Raw genomic sequence first — 18,925 nt, forward strand, 5'->3', positions numbered from 1 at the left:
TAAATAGAACCCTAAGTGTGAAGCTTTAACAGATTCATATTTATTCACTGAAAGTCCTTGCAGAGAATAGAGCCATAGAACGATTTTATTAATTAATCATTTCATTAGCTCACAAGCTGACACTTGAGCCGTTTGCAGCAAGCTTTTCAATGAAATTCTACATTTGTGCCTGAGCCTCAGTCCTGAACTGCACCATGTGACACACAGCTCTGCTGATTAAGGCAGCCTGGTCAGTCAGGGGAATAGTGATATAAACTCTGAGCCGGCTCCTTAAAATCAACAAAATTCCCAGAGAGATTGGCTTCAAAGCTCCTGAACATTATTTATTGCAGTGAACCCCCCCCAAAAAAACACAGACTCTTATTAAGCACTTTCAAGCAACTGTATATGTTCACACAGAAACAACAAGCTGAATTTGGTATGGGGCCGAACACCACTGAATATACAGTACATGCTGCAATACCAGAGGGACGCCTGTCATTGTCATGTACAAACAAATCAGAGAATTACTACATCATACCCTCCAACTGTACCTTTTTAATAGGTACAGTACCTTTTTTTTATGGTCTGTACCGATTTTTGGCTCTCCAAACTTCCATTGAAAGTATAGGAAAAGGGGCGTGGCTACACCCACTTTTCGGATTTGTACCGATTTTTCTGTGTAAAATGTTGGAGGGTATGTTACATTCCATGAGTACTGTATGTGTGTATATACTGTACTTGTGTGTATGTACTGCATATATATCAATACTGTGCAAAAGGTTTAGGCAGGTGTGGAAAAAATGCTGCAAAGTAAGAATGTTTTCAAAAATAGAAGTGTTAATAGTTTATTTTTATCAATTAACATAATGCAAAGTGAATGATCGGAAGATAAATATAAATCAAATCAATATTTGGACCATACAACCATCCTTTGCCTTCAAAACATCATCAATTCTTCTTGGTACACCTGCACAGGCCTGGCGCTACCCGCTCAGTGAAGGGATGCAGTGCAGGGAGCCGCCAGGCTGGAGAGGTGCTCTCCCTGCTTTGCATCCCTTCACTGAGCGGGTAGTTGGCGAGTGAGAGAAACTGTGGGAGTATCTGTGTATGTATGTGTGTGTATCTGTATGTGTATGTTTGACTGTGTGGGCCTAAAGCTTCACTGCTGCAGGGGCGTTATATGTGTAAGCGTCACTGCTACAGGGGGCGTTATATGTGTAAGCATTACTGCTACAGGGGGGCGTTATATGTGTAAGCATCACTGCTACGGAGGGGCGTTACATGTGTAAGCGTCACTGCTACGGGGGCATTATATGTGTAAGAGTCACTGATATAGGGGAGCGTTTGTGCAAGCATCACTGCTACAGGGGGGGGGCGTTTTATGTGTAAGCGTCACAGCTACAGGGGGCGTTATATGTGTAAACATCACTGCTACAGTGGGGCGTTATATGTGTAAGCGTCACTGCTACAGGGGACGTTATATGTTTAAGTGTCACTGCTACAGGGGGGTGTTATATGTTTAAGCGTCACTGCTACAGGGGGGTGTTATACGTTAATGCATCACTGCTACGGAGGGGTCATTATATGTTTAAGTGTCAATGCTTCGGGGGTGTTACATGTCCAAGTGCAGTGTCGGACTGGGCCGCCGGGGAGCCGGTGAAACCAGCGGTAGGCCCCACTGATTTTTGGCCACACCCTCTTTTATGTGAGGGCGGGGCCTACTGTAATAACTTGGCGCAGTGGCGCATGTAACATGCTGCCGTCAGTGGCCCTGGGAGAGAGAGCGGCAGCACACACTGGCCGGCAGAGTCAGCTGAGGGAAAGGAGAAGCACACGCTGCGCTCTCCTCCCCGCCCCGACACAGGAGCAGCAGCAGAGCCCGGGCGGCGGCAGTAATTAGATCCCACGAAGAGTGGGACTGTGGGCAGGAGAGGCGCAAGCTGCGCTCTCCTCCCCGGCCCAAAAACACGGAGCAGCAGCAGAGCCCGGGCGGCGGTGGTGAGTAACGTGTAACTTGACACTGTATGTGTAACTGGCACTGTGGGGGGGATATGTATATCCTGCACTTTGGGGGTCATTTGTGTAACTGGCACTGTGGGGGGGGGGGATATGTATATCCTGCACTGTGAGAGCATGTGTATATCCTGCACTGTGGGGGCAGTTGTGTAACTGGCACTGTGGGGGCATGTGTATATCCTGCACTGTGGGGGCATTTGTGTAACTGGCACTGTGGGGGCATGTGTATATCCTGCACTGTGGGGGCATGTGTATATCCTGCACTGTGGGGGCATGTGTATATCCTGCACTGTGGGGGCATGTGTATATCCTGCACTGTGGGGGCATGTGTATATCCTGCACTGTGGGGGCATTTGTGTAACTGGCACTGTGGGGGCATGTGTATATCCTGCACTGTGGGGGCATGTGTATATCCTGCACTGTGGGGGCATTTGTGTAACTGGCACTGTGGGGGCATGTGTATATCCTGCACTGTGGGGGCATTTGTGTAACTGGCACTGTGGGGGCATGTGTATATCCTGCACTGTGGGGGCATTTGTGTAACTGGCACTGTGGGGGCATGTGTATATCCTGCACTGTGGGGGCATTTGTGTAACTGGCACTGTGGGGACATTTGTGTAACTGGCACTGGGGGTACATATGTATATCCTGCACTGTGAGGGTATTTGTGTAACTGGCACTGGGGGCACATATGTGTATCCTGCACTGTGAGTGCATTTCTGTAACTGGCACTGGGGGTACATATGTGTATCCTGCACCGTGAGGGCATTTGTGTAACTGGCACTGGGGGTACATATGTATATCCTGCACTGTGGGGGCATTTGTGTAACTGGCACTGGGGGTACATATGTATATCCTGCACTGTGGGGGCATTTGTGTAACTGGCACTGGGAGTACATATGTGTATCCTGCACAGTGGGGGCATTTGTGTAACTGGCACTGGGGGTACATATGTGTATCCTGCACCGTGAGGGCATATGTGTAACTGGCACTGGCAGGGCGTATGTGTATCCTGCACCGTGGGGGGCATATGTGTAACTGGCACTGCTGGGGGCGTATTTGTATCTGACACTGCTGGGGGCGTATGTGTATCTGACACTGCTGGGGGCGTATGTGTATCTGACACTGCTGGGGGCGTATGTGTATCTGACACTGCTGGGGGCGTATGTGTATCTGGCACTGCTGGGGGCGTATGTGTATCTGGCATTGCTGGGGGCGTATGTGTATCTGGCATTGCTGGGGGCGTATGTGTATCTGGCACTGCTGGGGGCATATGTGTATCTGGCAATGCTGGGGGCATATGTGTATCTGGCACTGCTGGGGGCGTATGTGTATCTGGCAATATACTCCAGTCATTATGTGTATCTACTGTTCCCGGTGCATATACTACTGCTCTCACCTGGGACAACCCAGGCACGTATACTACTACTCTCTCCCGGTGTAACCCAGGCACGTATACTACTACTCTCTCCCGGTGTAACCCAGGCACGTATACTACTACTCTCTCCCAGTGTAACCCAGGCACGTATACTACTACTCTCTCCCAGTGTAACCCAGGCACGTATACTACTACTCTCTCCCGGTGTAACCCAGGCACTTATACTACTGCTCTCTCCCGGTGTGACCCAGGCACTTATACTACTGCTCTCTCCCGGTGTGACCCAGGCACGTATACTACTGCTCTCTCCCGGTGTGACCCAGGCACGTATACTACTGCTCTCTCCCGGTGTGACCCAGGCACGTATACTACTGCTCTCTCCCGGTGTGACCCATGCACATGTATACTACTGCTCTCTCCCGGTGTGACCCAGGCACGTATACTACTGCTCTCTCCCGGTGTGACCCAGGCACGTATACTACTGCTCTCTCCCGGTGTGACCCAGGCACATATACTACTGCTCTCTCCCGGTGTGACCCAGGCACATGTATACTACTGCTCTCTCCCGGTGTAACCCAGGCACATGTATACTACTGCTCTCTCCCGATGTAACCCAGGCACATGTATACTACTGCTCTCTCCCGATGTAACCCAGGCACATGTATACTACTGCTCTCTCCTGGTGTAACCCAGGCACATGTATACTACTGCTCTCTCCCCATGTAACCCAGGCACATGTATACTACTGCTCTCTCCAGATGTAACCCAGGCACATGTATACTACTGCTCTCTCCCGATATAACCCAGGCACATACACAACAGCTTGAAGTGGACAGCGAGGTAGAGCTCTTTTTCTTTATATACTATGCTAGGTTGCGCCTCTAATGGCTGGCCACTCCCTTCTGGTCATGTGGCCACACCCCTTCCAGCATATGACAGCGCCTTTAGTGGGCCCCTGTGATTACATTTCCCTGGTGGGCCCTTCATGCCCCCGTCTGACACTGTCCAAGTGTCACTGCTACAGGGAGCGTTACATGTCTAAGTGTCACTGCTACAGGGAGTGTTACATGTCTAAGCATCACTGCTACAGGAAGCGTTATATGTGTACGCGTCACTGCTACAGGGGGTGTTACATGTTTAAGCGTCACAGCTACAGGGGGCGTTATATGTTTAATTGCCACTGCTACAGGGTGCATTGTGTGTGTAAGCGTCACTGCTACAGAGTGTGTTGTGTGTATAAGCGGCAATGCTACAGGAGGCGTTATGTGTATAAGCAGTGCCACAACTAGGTGCATTATGTATAAGCATCACTACTACATGCGGTGTAATGTGAATAAGATTGTGGTACTGTGTGGCAGAATTTGAAATGGTGATACTATTGTGTGGCCATTCCTCACTAGACCACACCCCTTTTTTGGTGCGGTCCAAGGGCGTGTGCTGTCCCTTTGTAAAGTATGGGAGGGCGCAACTTTATAGTTTGCAGGGGGGCGCCGAACACCCTAGCACCGGCATACAGGTTTTGAAGGAACTCAGCAGGGAGGTTGTTCCAAACATCTTGGAGAACTAACCACAGATCTTCTGTGGATGTAAGCTTGCTCAAATCCTTCTGTCTCTTCATGTAATCCCAGACAGACTCAATGATGTCGAGATCAGGGCTCTGTGGGGGCCATATCATCACTTCCGGGACTCCTTGTTCTTCTTTATGCTGAAGATAGTTCGTATTGGCATTGGCTGTATGTTTGGGGTAGTTGTCCTGCTGCAGAATAAATTTGGTGCCAATCAGATACCTCTCTGATGGTATTGCATGATGGATATGTATCTGCCTGTATTTCTCAGCATTGAAACATAAAGAAATGGGCAACGTTGAGGACCGCAGACGCAGTGGTCGTCCAAGGAAACTTAGTGCATCAGATGAAAGACACATCATTCTTACTTCCCTTCAAAATCAGCTCAGAACTATCAGAAACCAGTGGGACCCAGGTACACCCATCTACACAGATACTCTATCTGCCCTTGCATAGAAAGCTAGAGAATTCCAAGCTGGAGAGTTCTAACTATTTGAAACTTACCTTGTACTTTGTGGAGAGGTAGTCAGCGTTGGCTGCAAGGGGTTGGATGTGTGACTGCCAGTGGCGTAACTACTGCCCCCGCAGTCCTCGCGGTGGCTTGGGGGCGAGGGGCTGCGGGGGCGCCACTGATTACAGCAGACTGACATGCGGACGAGCGCCCGCATGTCAGTCTGCTTTCTCCTTCCCGCCGCCGCTTGTTGGAGGGACACGGACGGCACAGATCGCCTCTCCTGTGTCCCTCCTGCATCATCTCCGGCGGCCGCGGGTCTAATAGGGGGAAGTGCCGTCCGTGAGCTCTAATTGGCTCACGGACGGCACTTCCCCCTATTAGACCCGCGGCCGCCGGAGATGATGCAGCAGGAGGGACACAGGAGAGGCGATCTGTGCCCTCCGTGTCCCTCCAATAGGCGGCGGCGGCGACGGCGGCACTGGGGGGAATATCTGGCACTGGGGGGGGGGGGGGATGTCTGGCACTGGGGCATATATGGCACTGGGGGGGAGATGGCACTAGGGGGGATATCTGGCACTGGGGCATATATGGCACTGGGGGGGGGGATATCTGGCACTGGGGGGGGATATCTGGCACTGGGGGGGGGGTGTCTGGCACTGGGGCATATATGGCACTGGGGGGGAGATGTCTGGCACTAGGGGGGATATCTGGCACTGGGGCATATATGGCACTGGGGGGGATATCTGGCACTGGGGGGGGATGTCTGGCACTGGGGGGGATATCTGGCACTGGGGGGGGATGTCTGGCACTGGGGCATATATGGCACTGGGGGGGGATGTCTGGCACTGGGGCATATATGGCACTGGGGGGGGATGTCTGGCACTGGGGGGGATATCTGGCACTGGGGGGGGGATGTCTGGCACTGGGGCATATATGGCACTGGGGGGGGGGGGTGTCTGGCACTGGGGGGGGATGTCTGGCACTAGGGGGGATATCTGGCACTGGGGGGATATCTGGCACTGGGGGAATATCTGGCACTGGGGGCATATGTGGCACTGGGGGGGAATATATGGCACTGGCGGCATATCTGGCACGGGGGGAATATCTGGCACTGGGGGCATATGTGGCACTGGGGGGGGAATATCTGGCACTGGGGGCATATGTGGCACTGGGGGGGGGGGTATATGTGTACCTGGCACATGGGGGGGGCTATATTTGGCACCGGGGGCATGTGAGTACCTGGCACCGTGGGGGAATATCTGGCACTGGGGTCATATGTGGCACTGGGAGCACAGCCCTAGCAACAAGGACTACCTCCTAGCAACGAGCATGACACCCAGTGCATGAAACACCTGACAACGAGCATGACACCCAGTGCATGAAACACCTGGCAACGAGCATGACACCCAGTGCATGAAACCCCTGACAACGAGAAGGTAATTGAAAAGTAATTAGAAGCCTTACTGTAGGACTTAATGTGTAATGGGCATTACGGTGTGTGGCATAATGTATCACGGACATTGCGGTGTGTGTCATAATGTGTCAGGCATTACGGTGTGTGGTATACTATATCACGGGCATTGTGGTATGTGGTATAATGTCTCAGGGTCATTGCAGTGTGGCATAATACATAACGGGCATTGCGGTGTGTGGCATAGGGTATAACGGGCAGGGCATTGCGGTATGTGTCACAGGCATTACGGTGTATGGTATACTATATCACGGGCATTGTGGTATAATGTCTCAAGGTCATTGCGGTGTGTGTCATAATGTGTCACAGGCATTGTATGTGCTATAATGTATCAGGGGCATTGCAGTGTGTAGCATAATGTATAACGGGCTTTGCGATTCCTGTCATAATGTGTCGGGGGCATTACGGTGTGTGGCATAATGTGTCACAGGCATTACGGTGTGTGGCATAATGTGTCACAGGCATTACGGTGTGTGGCATAATGTGTCGGGGGCATTATGGTGTGTGGCATAATGTGTCATGTGCATTATTGTGTGTGGAATAATGTCTAAGGGCCATTGCAGTATGTGGCATAATGTATACTGGGCATTACTATAAGGAGGAAAAATGACAAATAATGTAAGGGGCATGAATCAGGATTATTTTTCTTTCCTGTGGTGGCTAACGTCTGGGCGTGCAGGTTGCAAAACTGGGGTATAAGGTAGTCTTTTCCTGCAATACCACGCCCCTTTATGAGAAACCATGCCCATTCCAACAAAACCACGCCCCTTTTTTGCAGCGCACGCCTTTGGCGCGCGCATATTTATCCCTTTCTTGCTCCCAATTATGCGGCGGGGGGGAGGGGGGGGGGGGCGCCAAAGAATTTTTTGGCTTGGGGGAGAAAAATTTCTAGTTACGCCACTGGTGACTGCACACTGCATAGATCTGCTCAGTTGTTTTTCTGTTTATTTTTTATGGTGTACAGGTAGCTTCATATAGTCAGAAATCTCCATTTTTATGTGGGATCAAGTGGCTTGGTGAGTGTTTGGCTGGGATGCAGCAGTTTGTGTGTTTGAGTTCTGGGTGTGGTCGTATATTGAAATGTGTTATTTAATGAGGGGTATTGTGGCTGAATGATGACATGTGTGCATGAATGTAGTATAAAAAGAATTTCTGTCCAAAACCATTTTCTTGCAGTGCTCTATACATGTGTGTGTATTTATACATATATATAAAATGTGGGAAGCATGGTGGAGGTTCCTTGCAAGTTTGGGGCTGCACTTCAGCAAATGGAGTTGGGGAATTAGTCCGGATTAATGGTGTCCTCAATGCTGAAAATTCAGGCAATACCATCAGGGAGGTATCTGATTGGCTCCAAATGTATTCTGCAGCAGGACAACTACCCCAAATATACAGCCAATATCATTAAGAACTACCTACAGCATAAAGAAGAACAAGAAGTTCTCGAAGTTATCATATGGCCCCACAGAGCCCTGATCTCAACATCATCAAGTCTGTCTGGGATTGCATGAGGAGACAGAAGGATCTGAGCAAGCCTACATCCATAGAAGATCTGTGGTTAGCTCTCCAAGCCCCCCCCTGCTGAGTTCCTTCAATTCTTATTCACTTTGCATTTTGTTTATTGATAAAAATAAACTATTAACAATTCTATTTTCGAAAGATTTCTTACTTTGCAGCATTTTTCCACACCTGCCTAAAACTTTTGCACAGTACTGTATATACCAATATATAATATACACACATATATACCCACACACACTATCAGTTATAAGTTTTAGGACACCTCAAAACATCTCGTATGCTACGTGTAATCCTTCCTGATAATAAATATTTAACAAAAAGGGAGGTAATCTGCGCACTGGGGTGGTTTTACTGTATGGGATGTGCTGCTAGTCAAAAGGGTGTCCTTGCCCTTTGGTTCAATATGGATATCTGGTTTTCACCTGACTGCGCTCATCCCCTACAGTTTGAGTACTCGTGAAATGATGCAAATGGATGCTTATATAAAGGTGTGTTTTACTTTCACATGTATCAAATATGACACTCAATATAATGAAACAGTGCAGATAAATATTGTTGAACATGAAAAAGGTGGTAATCACAATGTGTGCTCCACGGGGAGCACCTGTTTAACTCAGTCCTTTAATCACTCAAATTGGTGATTAAATCCTTTAGGTTCTTGGCGTGTGTGTTCTGACACAAAGGCCAATGGGCTGGAAAAATATATATAAATGTAATGATTAAATCTGGCTGTGTTGCTTTAAAAGTCAAATATAGATTTTCCAGTGGAAATGTCTCTAGTCCTGACCGGACTGTGTGGGCTTTAAAAATCTGTCTTTAGTAATTAGATTCATATAGTTGCAGAGGACGGCGTCCCGTACCTCTGCGTGTGGAAGTCAGGTATTCGTGCACTATCGTTGCGGCCGTACTTGTAAGATGTACAGGTGCGGGGGGCAGCGGGAACCTCCTGGCAGCTCCGGACAGACTCGTCCCTCAGCTCGCGCACCCGCTCTCCGGTTCGTCCTGTTAGGGATCTCCCCGTGCCCCTGCGCCGCTCGCTGGGTTGGTCGTGTTCGCGTGGGGGGGAGCTCAGCCGCAGGATCTAAACAGAGCCTGTGGCAGTGTTGCACCTCCCCACAACGGAGTACTCACCTGTGTGGTCCTCCTGCTGCCCGTCCGTCTGTACTGCTTACCGATGTCTGCGCCGTAGGTCCGAGGGTCTCACATCACTCTCCTGTCCTCCAATGGTTTGATGTCTCTTAGTCGTCTCCTCCAACGCGTTTCAACCGGATCGGTCTTCCTCTGGGAGTCTTTGCAGTGTTCTGATAGTGGTGGATGTTAAAATGGCTTGCGGGCGGGACCAGCATCAGTTCCTCCTTTGTTCCACTGATTTGATTGGTGGTTGAGGTTGTCAGTATTGGATGTTAAATTGGCTTGCGGGCGGGACCAGCATCAGTTCCTCCTTTGTTCCACTGATTTGATTGGTGGTTGAGGTTGTCAGTATTGCAGGGGGCAGATCACATGTTCCTGCAATCTGTCCCATTTGTAAGTTTCAGAAACAGGGAAAGTATGAAAACATGGCAATGCAAATGAAATTCCTTTTTTTTTTTTTTTGATTGGTGGTTGAGGTTGTTAGTATTGCAGGGGGCAGATCACATGTTCCTGCAATCTGTCCCATTTGTGAGTTTCAGAAACAGGGAAAGTCTGAAAACATGGCAATGCAAATGAAGTTCCCCTTTTTTTTTTTGTGGCAATGGTATGTGGCTTGTTAGTATGCTATCTGATCACGGAGTTTTTAAAAAATTTAAGATGTTTCTTGTGTGTCAACAATTATGGTAAAGTGGATTCTTTGGTATTGTTATGAAATATTTGGGATATATATAACTTTCCTACTTTGGAGTGGTTTATAATCCTATGTTCCCTGTGGGCTTTTTCTGGGTATTGGATATCTGTATACTAAATGATTGGTTCTACTTGCAGATGATAGACCTTATTTCATTATCAATGTTTAACCCTTTTGGTGCTAGGGTGCCAAAGGAGATTATTAAACGTAACTCTTCTTTATTTATTTTTTGTATGTAATCCCCTCCCCTCCAGTTCTTCTTGACTTCTTTCAGCCCCGTAAACTTTAGTAATGCGGGATTTGATTCATGATGGTCTCTAAAGTGTAATGAGAGCGGATGATCTTCTGTTTTTCGTTTAATATTGCGAATGTGTTCACTGATTCTGATTTTCAGTGGTCGGACGGTTCTCCCTATATACTGTAACTTACATGGACATTCTAGTAAGTATATGATGCCTTTGCTGTGGCATGTGATTCTGTCTTTGATTTTGTAACTGTATGAGTTAGTTGCAGATTGTTTCATGATAGTGGGTAATGTGCTTCTTGCTTTTACCATATGGCAACCTGAGCAGGTCCCACAATGGTAAAAACCTCCTTTGTTCTGTGACCCATCTATTGTGGTTTGTATCTGATTTGGTGGCGGTATGTGGCTGTGTGTTAGTTTTTTCTTTATGTCAGGAGCCTTTCGATAGATGACTTTGGGGTTAGGGGGTAGAACTTTAGCTAAATTGTCATCTTGCAATAATATCTGCCAGTGTTTTGTGATGATCTTTTTGATCTGATGGGCTTGGTCTGAATATTGTGTTATGAACAGTGGTTCTTCGATTTGTGTCATCTGTTTTGGCTTCTCTTTGTAGTTAAGGAGTGCGGGCCTCTCTATCTTTTTTGCTGTTTCGAAGGCTACTTGTACTGTCTCGGTGTGGTAGTTTTTTTCCTTAAATCTGTCACTCAAAACCTTCCCCTGTGTTTCATAATCACTCATTTTGGAACAGTTTCTACGAAGTCTTTTAAATTGTCCCATTGGTATGCCATTGAGCCATGTCGGATGATGCCCACTGGTGGCTAGTATATAACTGTTCACGTCGACAGTTTTATTGTAAGTGTTTGTGTGTATTCGATCTTCATCTATGAAAATGTTGAGATCTAAAAATTGTACTTTTTCCTTGCTATATGTGGTGGTGAGTTTGAGATTCCGATCGTTCTGATTGAGGTGTGTATTGAAACTTTTGAGTGATTCTTCATCTCCCTTCCAGATGAAGAATATATCATCTATGTATATACTGACAACCTCAACCACCAATCAAATCAGTGGAACAAAGGAGGAACTGATGCTGGTCCCGCCCGCAAGCCAATTTAACATCCAATACTGACAACCTCAACCACCAATCAAATCAGTGGAACAAAGGAGGAACTGATGCTGGTCCCGCCCGCAAGCCATTTTAACATCCACCACTATCAGAACACTGCAAAGACTCCCAGAGGAAGACCGATACGGTTGAAACGCGTTGGAGGAGACGACTAAGAGACATCAAACCATTGGAGGACAGGAGAGTGATGTGAGACCCTCGGACCTACGGCGCAGACATCGGTAAGCAGTACAGACGGACGGGCAGCAGGAGGACCACACAGGTGAGTACTCCGTTGTGGGGAGGTGCAACACTGCCACAGGCTCTGTTTAGATCCTGCGGCTGAGCTCCCCCCCACGCGAACACGACCAACCCAGCAAGCGGCGCAGGCACACGGGGAGATCCCTAACAGGACGAACCGGAGAGCGGGTGCGCGAGCTGAGGGACGAGTCTGTCCGGAGCTGCCAGGAGGTTCCCGCTGCCCCCCGCACCTGTACATCTTACAAGTACGGCCGCAACGATAGTGCACGAATACCTGACTTCCACACGCAGAGGTACGGGACGCCGTCCTCTGCAACTATATGAATCTAATTACTAAAGACAGATTTTTAAAGCCCACACAGTCCGGTCAGGACTAGAGACATTTCCACTGGAAAATCTATATTTGACTTTTAAAGCAACACAGCCAGATTTAATCATTACATTTATATATATTTTTCCAGCCCATTGGCCTTTGTGTCAGAACACACACGCCAAGAACCTAAAGGATTTAATCACCAATTTGAGTGATTAAAGGACTGAGTTAAACAGGTGCTCCCCGTGGAGCACACATTGTGATTACCACCTTTTTCATGTTCAACAATATTTATCTGCACTGTTTCATTATATTGAGTGTCATATTTGATACATGTGAAAGTAAAACACACCTTTATATAAGCATCCATTTGCATCATTTCACGAGTACTCAAACTGATAATAAATATAATTGTCTATAAGTTATGCTATTTGTACAGTATATATTATCATACATGAATATATATTGGTGTTGTATACAGTGATCAAAGTGGGAATTTAGAGATGGGGGTATGGAAATTTGAATCCAACACACCCTCTCTTCATCCTAGGTAACCCTCTTACTTCCCACATGCTCTCCTTTGTGTCTGATCATCTCTCATCTTTACTTAACCTCTGAAATCTCACTCCCTGCTACCCTTTCAGCCCCTTCTTCCCTCTCAACCCCAGCACTTCCCGCTGCCTGCTTCCCTCTCTCATCCATTGCACCTCTAACTGCCTGCTTCTCTCCCCTACTCCCTGCCTGCTTCCTTCTCTCATCCTTTGTACCTCTCACTGCCTGCGGCCCTCTCCCACTATCTGCATGCTTTCTTCTCTCATCCCCTGTACCTCTCACTGCCTGCTTCCCTCCCCCACTCCCTGTCTGCTTCCTTCTCTCATCCCCTGCACCTCTGTCTGCTTCCCTCTCCCTGCCTGCAGCTGCTTCCCTCTCTCATCCCCTGCACCTCTCACTGCCTGCTTCACTCCCCTACTCCCTGCCTGCTTCCCCTTGCCCTCTATATGCATGCTTTCTTCTCTCACCCCCTGATCCTCCCACTGCATGCTTCCCACCCCTACTCACTGCTTGCTTCTTTCTCTCATCCCCTGCACCTCTCACTGCCTGCTTTCCTGTTCCATTACCTGTCTGCTTTCTTTTCTCACCCCCTGTACCTCTCACTTACTGTTTATTCTTTAACCCCTACCCCCTCTCTCTAATTCCCACTCTCATCTCTTTCTCACCTAGCTTCTCTAAGTGGGGACTCAGACATCTCACATAGGGTCCTAGCACCAGGTCAGATGCGGTAGCAGTTTAAAATTGGCACTGCCCGCTAGCCAATCACTACTCACGGACCTGCAGAAAAATGAAAAGAAGCAGAGGCCTTTTGAATTTGTCGCCACCTGTGTGCCAATCAAGGTGAGCAGACCAGCAGCCAATCAGAAGCTACTGGGGCCAAACTACTGTCCACTGCTGGTAGATTTACTACCTTATGTTAATCTGATTATCCATCCACTTGCGTGATTAACTGGCGATTTCCATGCATATGCACCACTTTGCTCAGTATATTGCGTCTGCAGCTGTCATCATTAGTAATGGCACTTGCACCCAACCTCTGCTGAATGCAAAAGATCCACCTGAAACAGGCACTTCACCTCCGTCAGCATGCCTCAAAAAAGTACTACACACCCACTCATGACACTCCCACAAAATGCGTCTGTTCCATGTGTCCGCACACTAACATCCTAGTTGCTGCCCAGAGCATTACGGCCATGCACGGAGTGAAACACCTGCTCTGTGAAGGTGCATATACATGGTGCAGAGCAGGCCTGTGATTGCTTATTGTTGTGCATATGAGCTCTTCTGAGAATTAACAGAGTCAGGATTTACTTGTAGCAAGCTTGGTATAGATGCCATTATGGGTTGCGGGTGATAATTTTAATGGCCAGTCCTGGTCTGTCCATCAGAATAAATACAAATATTTACAAGCAGCTGAAAGCTTCATTTCCAAGGCCTAAAATCTCAGACTGTTTATTTTGCCTTCTACAGTAGCTGCAAGGCAGCAAGCAATAAGGGAGTTCCTGGTGTGTGGTACCTGGTTTTGAAGCTTCGTCCACTGAGCCATTGAATATAGGACTGGAGAACTCTGGTCTGTTGTCATTCATGTCGATGACGTAGATGGAGAGGTCAATGGGATTCTCCACTTTGTTCCCATTCATATCCACAGCATGAGCCCTGAGCTGGAGAGAAGGAGAAGAGTGGTCAGGAAGGTAGAGAAGTTCTAAACGATGATCCGTGCCAATGGTATGTCTTATCCCTTAGATCAGGGGTGGGGAACCTCAGGCCCGTGGGCCGTATAAGGCCCGCAGAGCCACTTAATGTGGCCCAGCCAGGCTCACCTAACAGGAGATGCCGGGCGCCCGCTGAGATTTTGTTACTAGTGGACGCCCGGCTTCTTCCCCTCAGCAGCAGCCGGAGGCAGGAGCTCACTCTTGAGCTCTGGCTCTGGCAGTGTGCGGCTGTGCGGTGCTATGGGGCTATGGGAGAGATGTCATGACGTCTCTCCCATAGTTCTGAGGAGCGGGCGGCCAGGCAGAGGGCAACGGTCCGGAAGCAGGAGCAGGGCTGGTGAGTATTATGTTTTTTTTTCTTTTAATGTGTGTGTGTGTAAGTGGCGTTACTTTGGGGCATATCTAATGGGGCATATTTAATGGGGCATAACAAGTGACTGGGGGCATATCTACTGGAGAATAACAACTGACTGGGGGTATATCTACTGGGGGCATAACTACTGACTGGGGGCATAACTACTGACTGGGGGCATAACTACTGGGGGCAGGCTAATTTTTAAGTTGATAATTTTTGTATGGCCCCCGAAGGATTTTATAAATATCCAAATGGCCCTTGGTAGAAAAAAAGGTTCCCCACCCCTGCCTTAGATCATGGGTCTTCAACCTGTGGCCCTCCAGCTGCTGTGGAACTACACATCTCAGCATGCCCTTCCTCAGTTTTAGCATGCCTTAATAGCAGAACTGTGACAGGGCATGCTGGGATGTTTTTGTTATGAGACAACATGCAGCAGGTCACAACAAGCAACAATTTAATGGACTGTTATTCTAAATGTGTATCAGTTCGCAATTAAGACTATTGTTGTGATTTATTTGATACAATTTGTTGCAATCAGAGTGTAGACCTATCCATAAAGAAAACACAAGGGGGGTCATTCCGAGTCGTTCGCTCGGTATTTTTCTTCGCATCGCAGCGTTTTTCTGCTTAGTACGCATGCGCAATGTTCGCACTGCGACTGCGCCAAGTATTTTTGCTATGAAGATAGTTTTTTTACTCACTGCTTTTTCTTCGCTCCGGCGATCGTAATGTGATTGACAGGAAATGGGTGTTACTGGGCGGAAACACGGCGTTTTATGGGCGTGTGGATAAAAACGCTACAGTTTCCGGAAAAAACGCGGGAGTGGCTGGAGAAACGGGGGAGTGTCTGGGCGAACGCTGGGTGTGTTTGTGACGTCAAACCAGGAACGACAAGCACTGAACTGATCGCAGATGCCGAGTAAGTCTGAAGCTACTCTGAAACTGCTAAGTAGTTTGTAATCGCAATATTGCGAATACATCGTTCGCAATTTTAAGAAGCTAAGATTCACTCCCAGTAGGCGGAGGCTTAGCGTGTGTAACTCTGCTAAAATCGCCTTGCGAGCGAACAACTCCAGCCACTCACGCGTTTTTCCCAGAAACGGTAGCGTTTTTTCACACACTCCCATAAAACGGCCAGTTTCCGCCCACAAACACCCACTTCCTGTCAATCACATTACGATCACCAGAACGAAGAAAAAACCGTGAGTAAAATTCCTATCTGCATAGCAAATTTACTTGGCGCAGTCGCACTGCGGACATTGCGCATGCGCACTAAGCGGAAAATCGCTGCGATGCGAAAAAATTTACCGAGCGAACAACTCGGAATGAGGGCCATTGTTCAGAAACATATATGTAAATATTAATTAGAATGTCATTGTTTAGATGACAGTATTTTCTGCTTACTTTGTGCATGTGACATGTGGTGCATATGGGTGTAGTATGGTATGGTGGCGGTCGGGCTCCCGGCGGCCAGCATACCAGCGCTGGAATCCCAACTGCCAGCATACCGCCAGCTGGGCGAGCGCAAATGAGCCCCTTGCGGGCTCGCTGCGCTCTCCACGCTTCAGGCACGGTGGAGCGCTATGCTTGCCACGCTATCTATTCTCCCTCCAGGGGGGTCGTGGACCCCCAAGAGGGAGAAAAGGTGTCGGTATGCCGGGTGTCGGGATTCCGGCGCCGGTATACTGTACGCCGGGATCCCAACAGCCAGCAAACTGAAGACCACCCGTGCACACAGTACTGCTGCGCATCATAATCTACCAGCAACAGGAAATTGTTGGCAATATCGGTGAGAAAGGAGCAATTACATAAATAAATATCACATAAATATATATGACCAACAAGTACAAACTGTATCTTTGCTCTAGAACCCAGAAGACTTGGACCTTGTTTGTCAAAGTTGTATGTTTCAATGTGTTCTGTTTATAAAATATCCTATCTGTAAGCTCTTGGGGCGGGATGTAATGGCGTCTGAGATCTCCGGAGGTGCAGGATGCCGGACAAATTCGGATGTTTTTTTTAAAGGGGCAATCACTTACAAGGCAAAAGCATGTCTTGTAAGTGATTAACTCTTTTTAAAAAAAAAAGTCAGAGATCGGCCGGCATCCCACACCTCTGCCATTACATCCTGCCCTTGATCTACAGAAACATCTTACTCATGCTGCTAAAACATTTGTATACGCTATCCCTCTCCATTTTGGCTGCTACTGATCCTCTGATCCTTTAATTTAACTAGTGTATGTATATATGTATATACAGGTTGAGTATCCCATATCCAAATATTCCGAAATACGGAATATTCCGAAATACGGACTTTTTTGAGTGAGAGTGAGATAGTGAAACCTTTGTTTTTTGATGGCTCAATGTACACAAACTTTGTTTAATACACAAAGTTATAAAAAGTATTGTATTAAATGACCTTCAGGCTGTGTGTATACGGTGTATATGAAACATAAATGAATTGTGTGAATGTACACACACATTGTGCATCAAAAACAAAGTTATTAAAAATATTGGCTAAAATGACCTTCAGGCTGTGTGTATAAGGTGTATATGTAACATAAATGCATTCTGTGCTTAGATTTAGGTCCCATCACCATGATATCTCATTATGGGATGCAATTATTCCAAAATACGGAAAAATCCGATATACAAATACCTCTGGTCCCAAGCATTTTGGATAAGGGATACTCAACCTGTATATATATATATATATATATATATATATATACACACACACACACACACACACACACACACACACACACACACACACACACACACACACACACACACACACACAGGGTTTGATTCAGAGCTGATCGTAGATGTGCTAAAATTAGAACATCTACGATCAGAATCTCTGACATGCTGGGGGACAGCCGGCACAGAGCTATACCGCCCCGCATGTCAGGCCCTATCACCCCCCACCCTTGCACAGGTGCGAAAGCATCGCACGGCGGTGACGCTCTTGCACCTGTGGAGTAGCTCCCTGCCTGCGCAGCTACCTGCCATGTTTTGGGTCACAGCGGATGCGTGACGTCATGCAGCCGCCGTGGTCCGTCCTGCATTGTCCAGACCACGCCCCCCCCCAATGGAGTTCTAACACCGTTGGCACGCCCCCTCCCGCCCTGCAACCGCCTCTGCCTGTCAGTCAGGCAGAGGCGATCGCACCAGTGAGATCACACCAGTGAGATGCTTTGCCGTTGCGATCGCCTCCGAATTAGGCCCATAAGAAACAAATAAACAAATCTACTTTTATTTTCCAGAATGGAGATTGTCATTAACAAATCAATCCAGATGGCATTTGTTATGCTGTTGAGGTGTGAGTGGCTGGTTCCTCACCAGATGTGATGATTGTGTGGGTTCACTGATCTGACACTGAAATGATGCTGTCATATTATGCAGAGTTCTCACTGGGGACTTACTAGAGATCTTCTATGTGAATGAGAAGGAATAAACCAGATAAAGTTAACCCGTTTTTGGATTTAGCCTGACAGAAGCTATGTTGCTGGAAGATTTTCCTCCTGTGCGAGAAGAACAGCATCTAGCCTGAAAATATATCATAAAAATACAGTACTACTGTAGGTCTGGCTCATCAATCACTGCTATCTTCCTCCCAATTAAATAAGACAAGTCCTCTTCCCTGGAAAACTACGAAGTCAACAGATGCCACCAGCTGATCAACTATGAATATCCTTTGGTCTTTGGCTTCCACTCTGGTGTACGCACCATGGGGCATATCCAAGTAGCCATGGTGGGTGCATCATGAATTGCCAACACTTTGATTCCAGCGCCCACCATACCAGCGCCAGGATCTCGACCACCGGAATGCCGGCAGTGGTGCAAGCGCAAAAGAGCCCCGTGCGGGCTTTCTGCGCTTGCGATGCTTTGGGCACGGTGGCGAGATAAGCGTGCCATGCTAATTATTCTCCCTCCAGGGGTGTCATGTACACCCCAATGGGGAGATTAGTTATCGGTATACTGGCGGTCAGAATTCCGGCGCTAGTATGCTGAGCGCCGGGATCCCGACAGCCGGTATATCAAGTACCACACGCCATGGGGTTTACCTTGCGGCTAATTGCTGGCTTGGATATAATCAGTTAGGTCTTGTATCCCCTGTGCGCTAAGCCCTGTGGGTACATTTTTCCTCACAACCTCAGGAGCTACGAGGAAA

The 18,925-nt window shown here is 47.9% G+C and overlaps 1 protein-coding gene across 2 annotated transcripts in view; it reads right to left on the bottom strand.

The window, feature by feature from the left end:
- CDH4 (cadherin 4) overlaps window positions 1-18,925 on the bottom strand; it is a 1,018,047-nt gene that overhangs the window by 120,218 nt on the left and 878,904 nt on the right. For both annotated transcript variants that reach the window (XM_063959329.1, XM_063959328.1), the window contains exon 6: window positions 14,198-14,342. In XM_063959329.1, the coding sequence (XP_063815399.1) occupies window positions 14,198-14,342 (145 nt within the window). The remainder of the gene's footprint in view (window positions 1-14,197; window positions 14,343-18,925) is intronic.

Source organism: Pseudophryne corroboree, chromosome 3 (assembly GCF_028390025.1).
Source record: "Pseudophryne corroboree isolate aPseCor3 chromosome 3, aPseCor3.hap2, whole genome shotgun sequence".
Lineage (NCBI taxonomy): Eukaryota > Metazoa > Chordata > Amphibia > Anura > Myobatrachidae > Pseudophryne > Pseudophryne corroboree.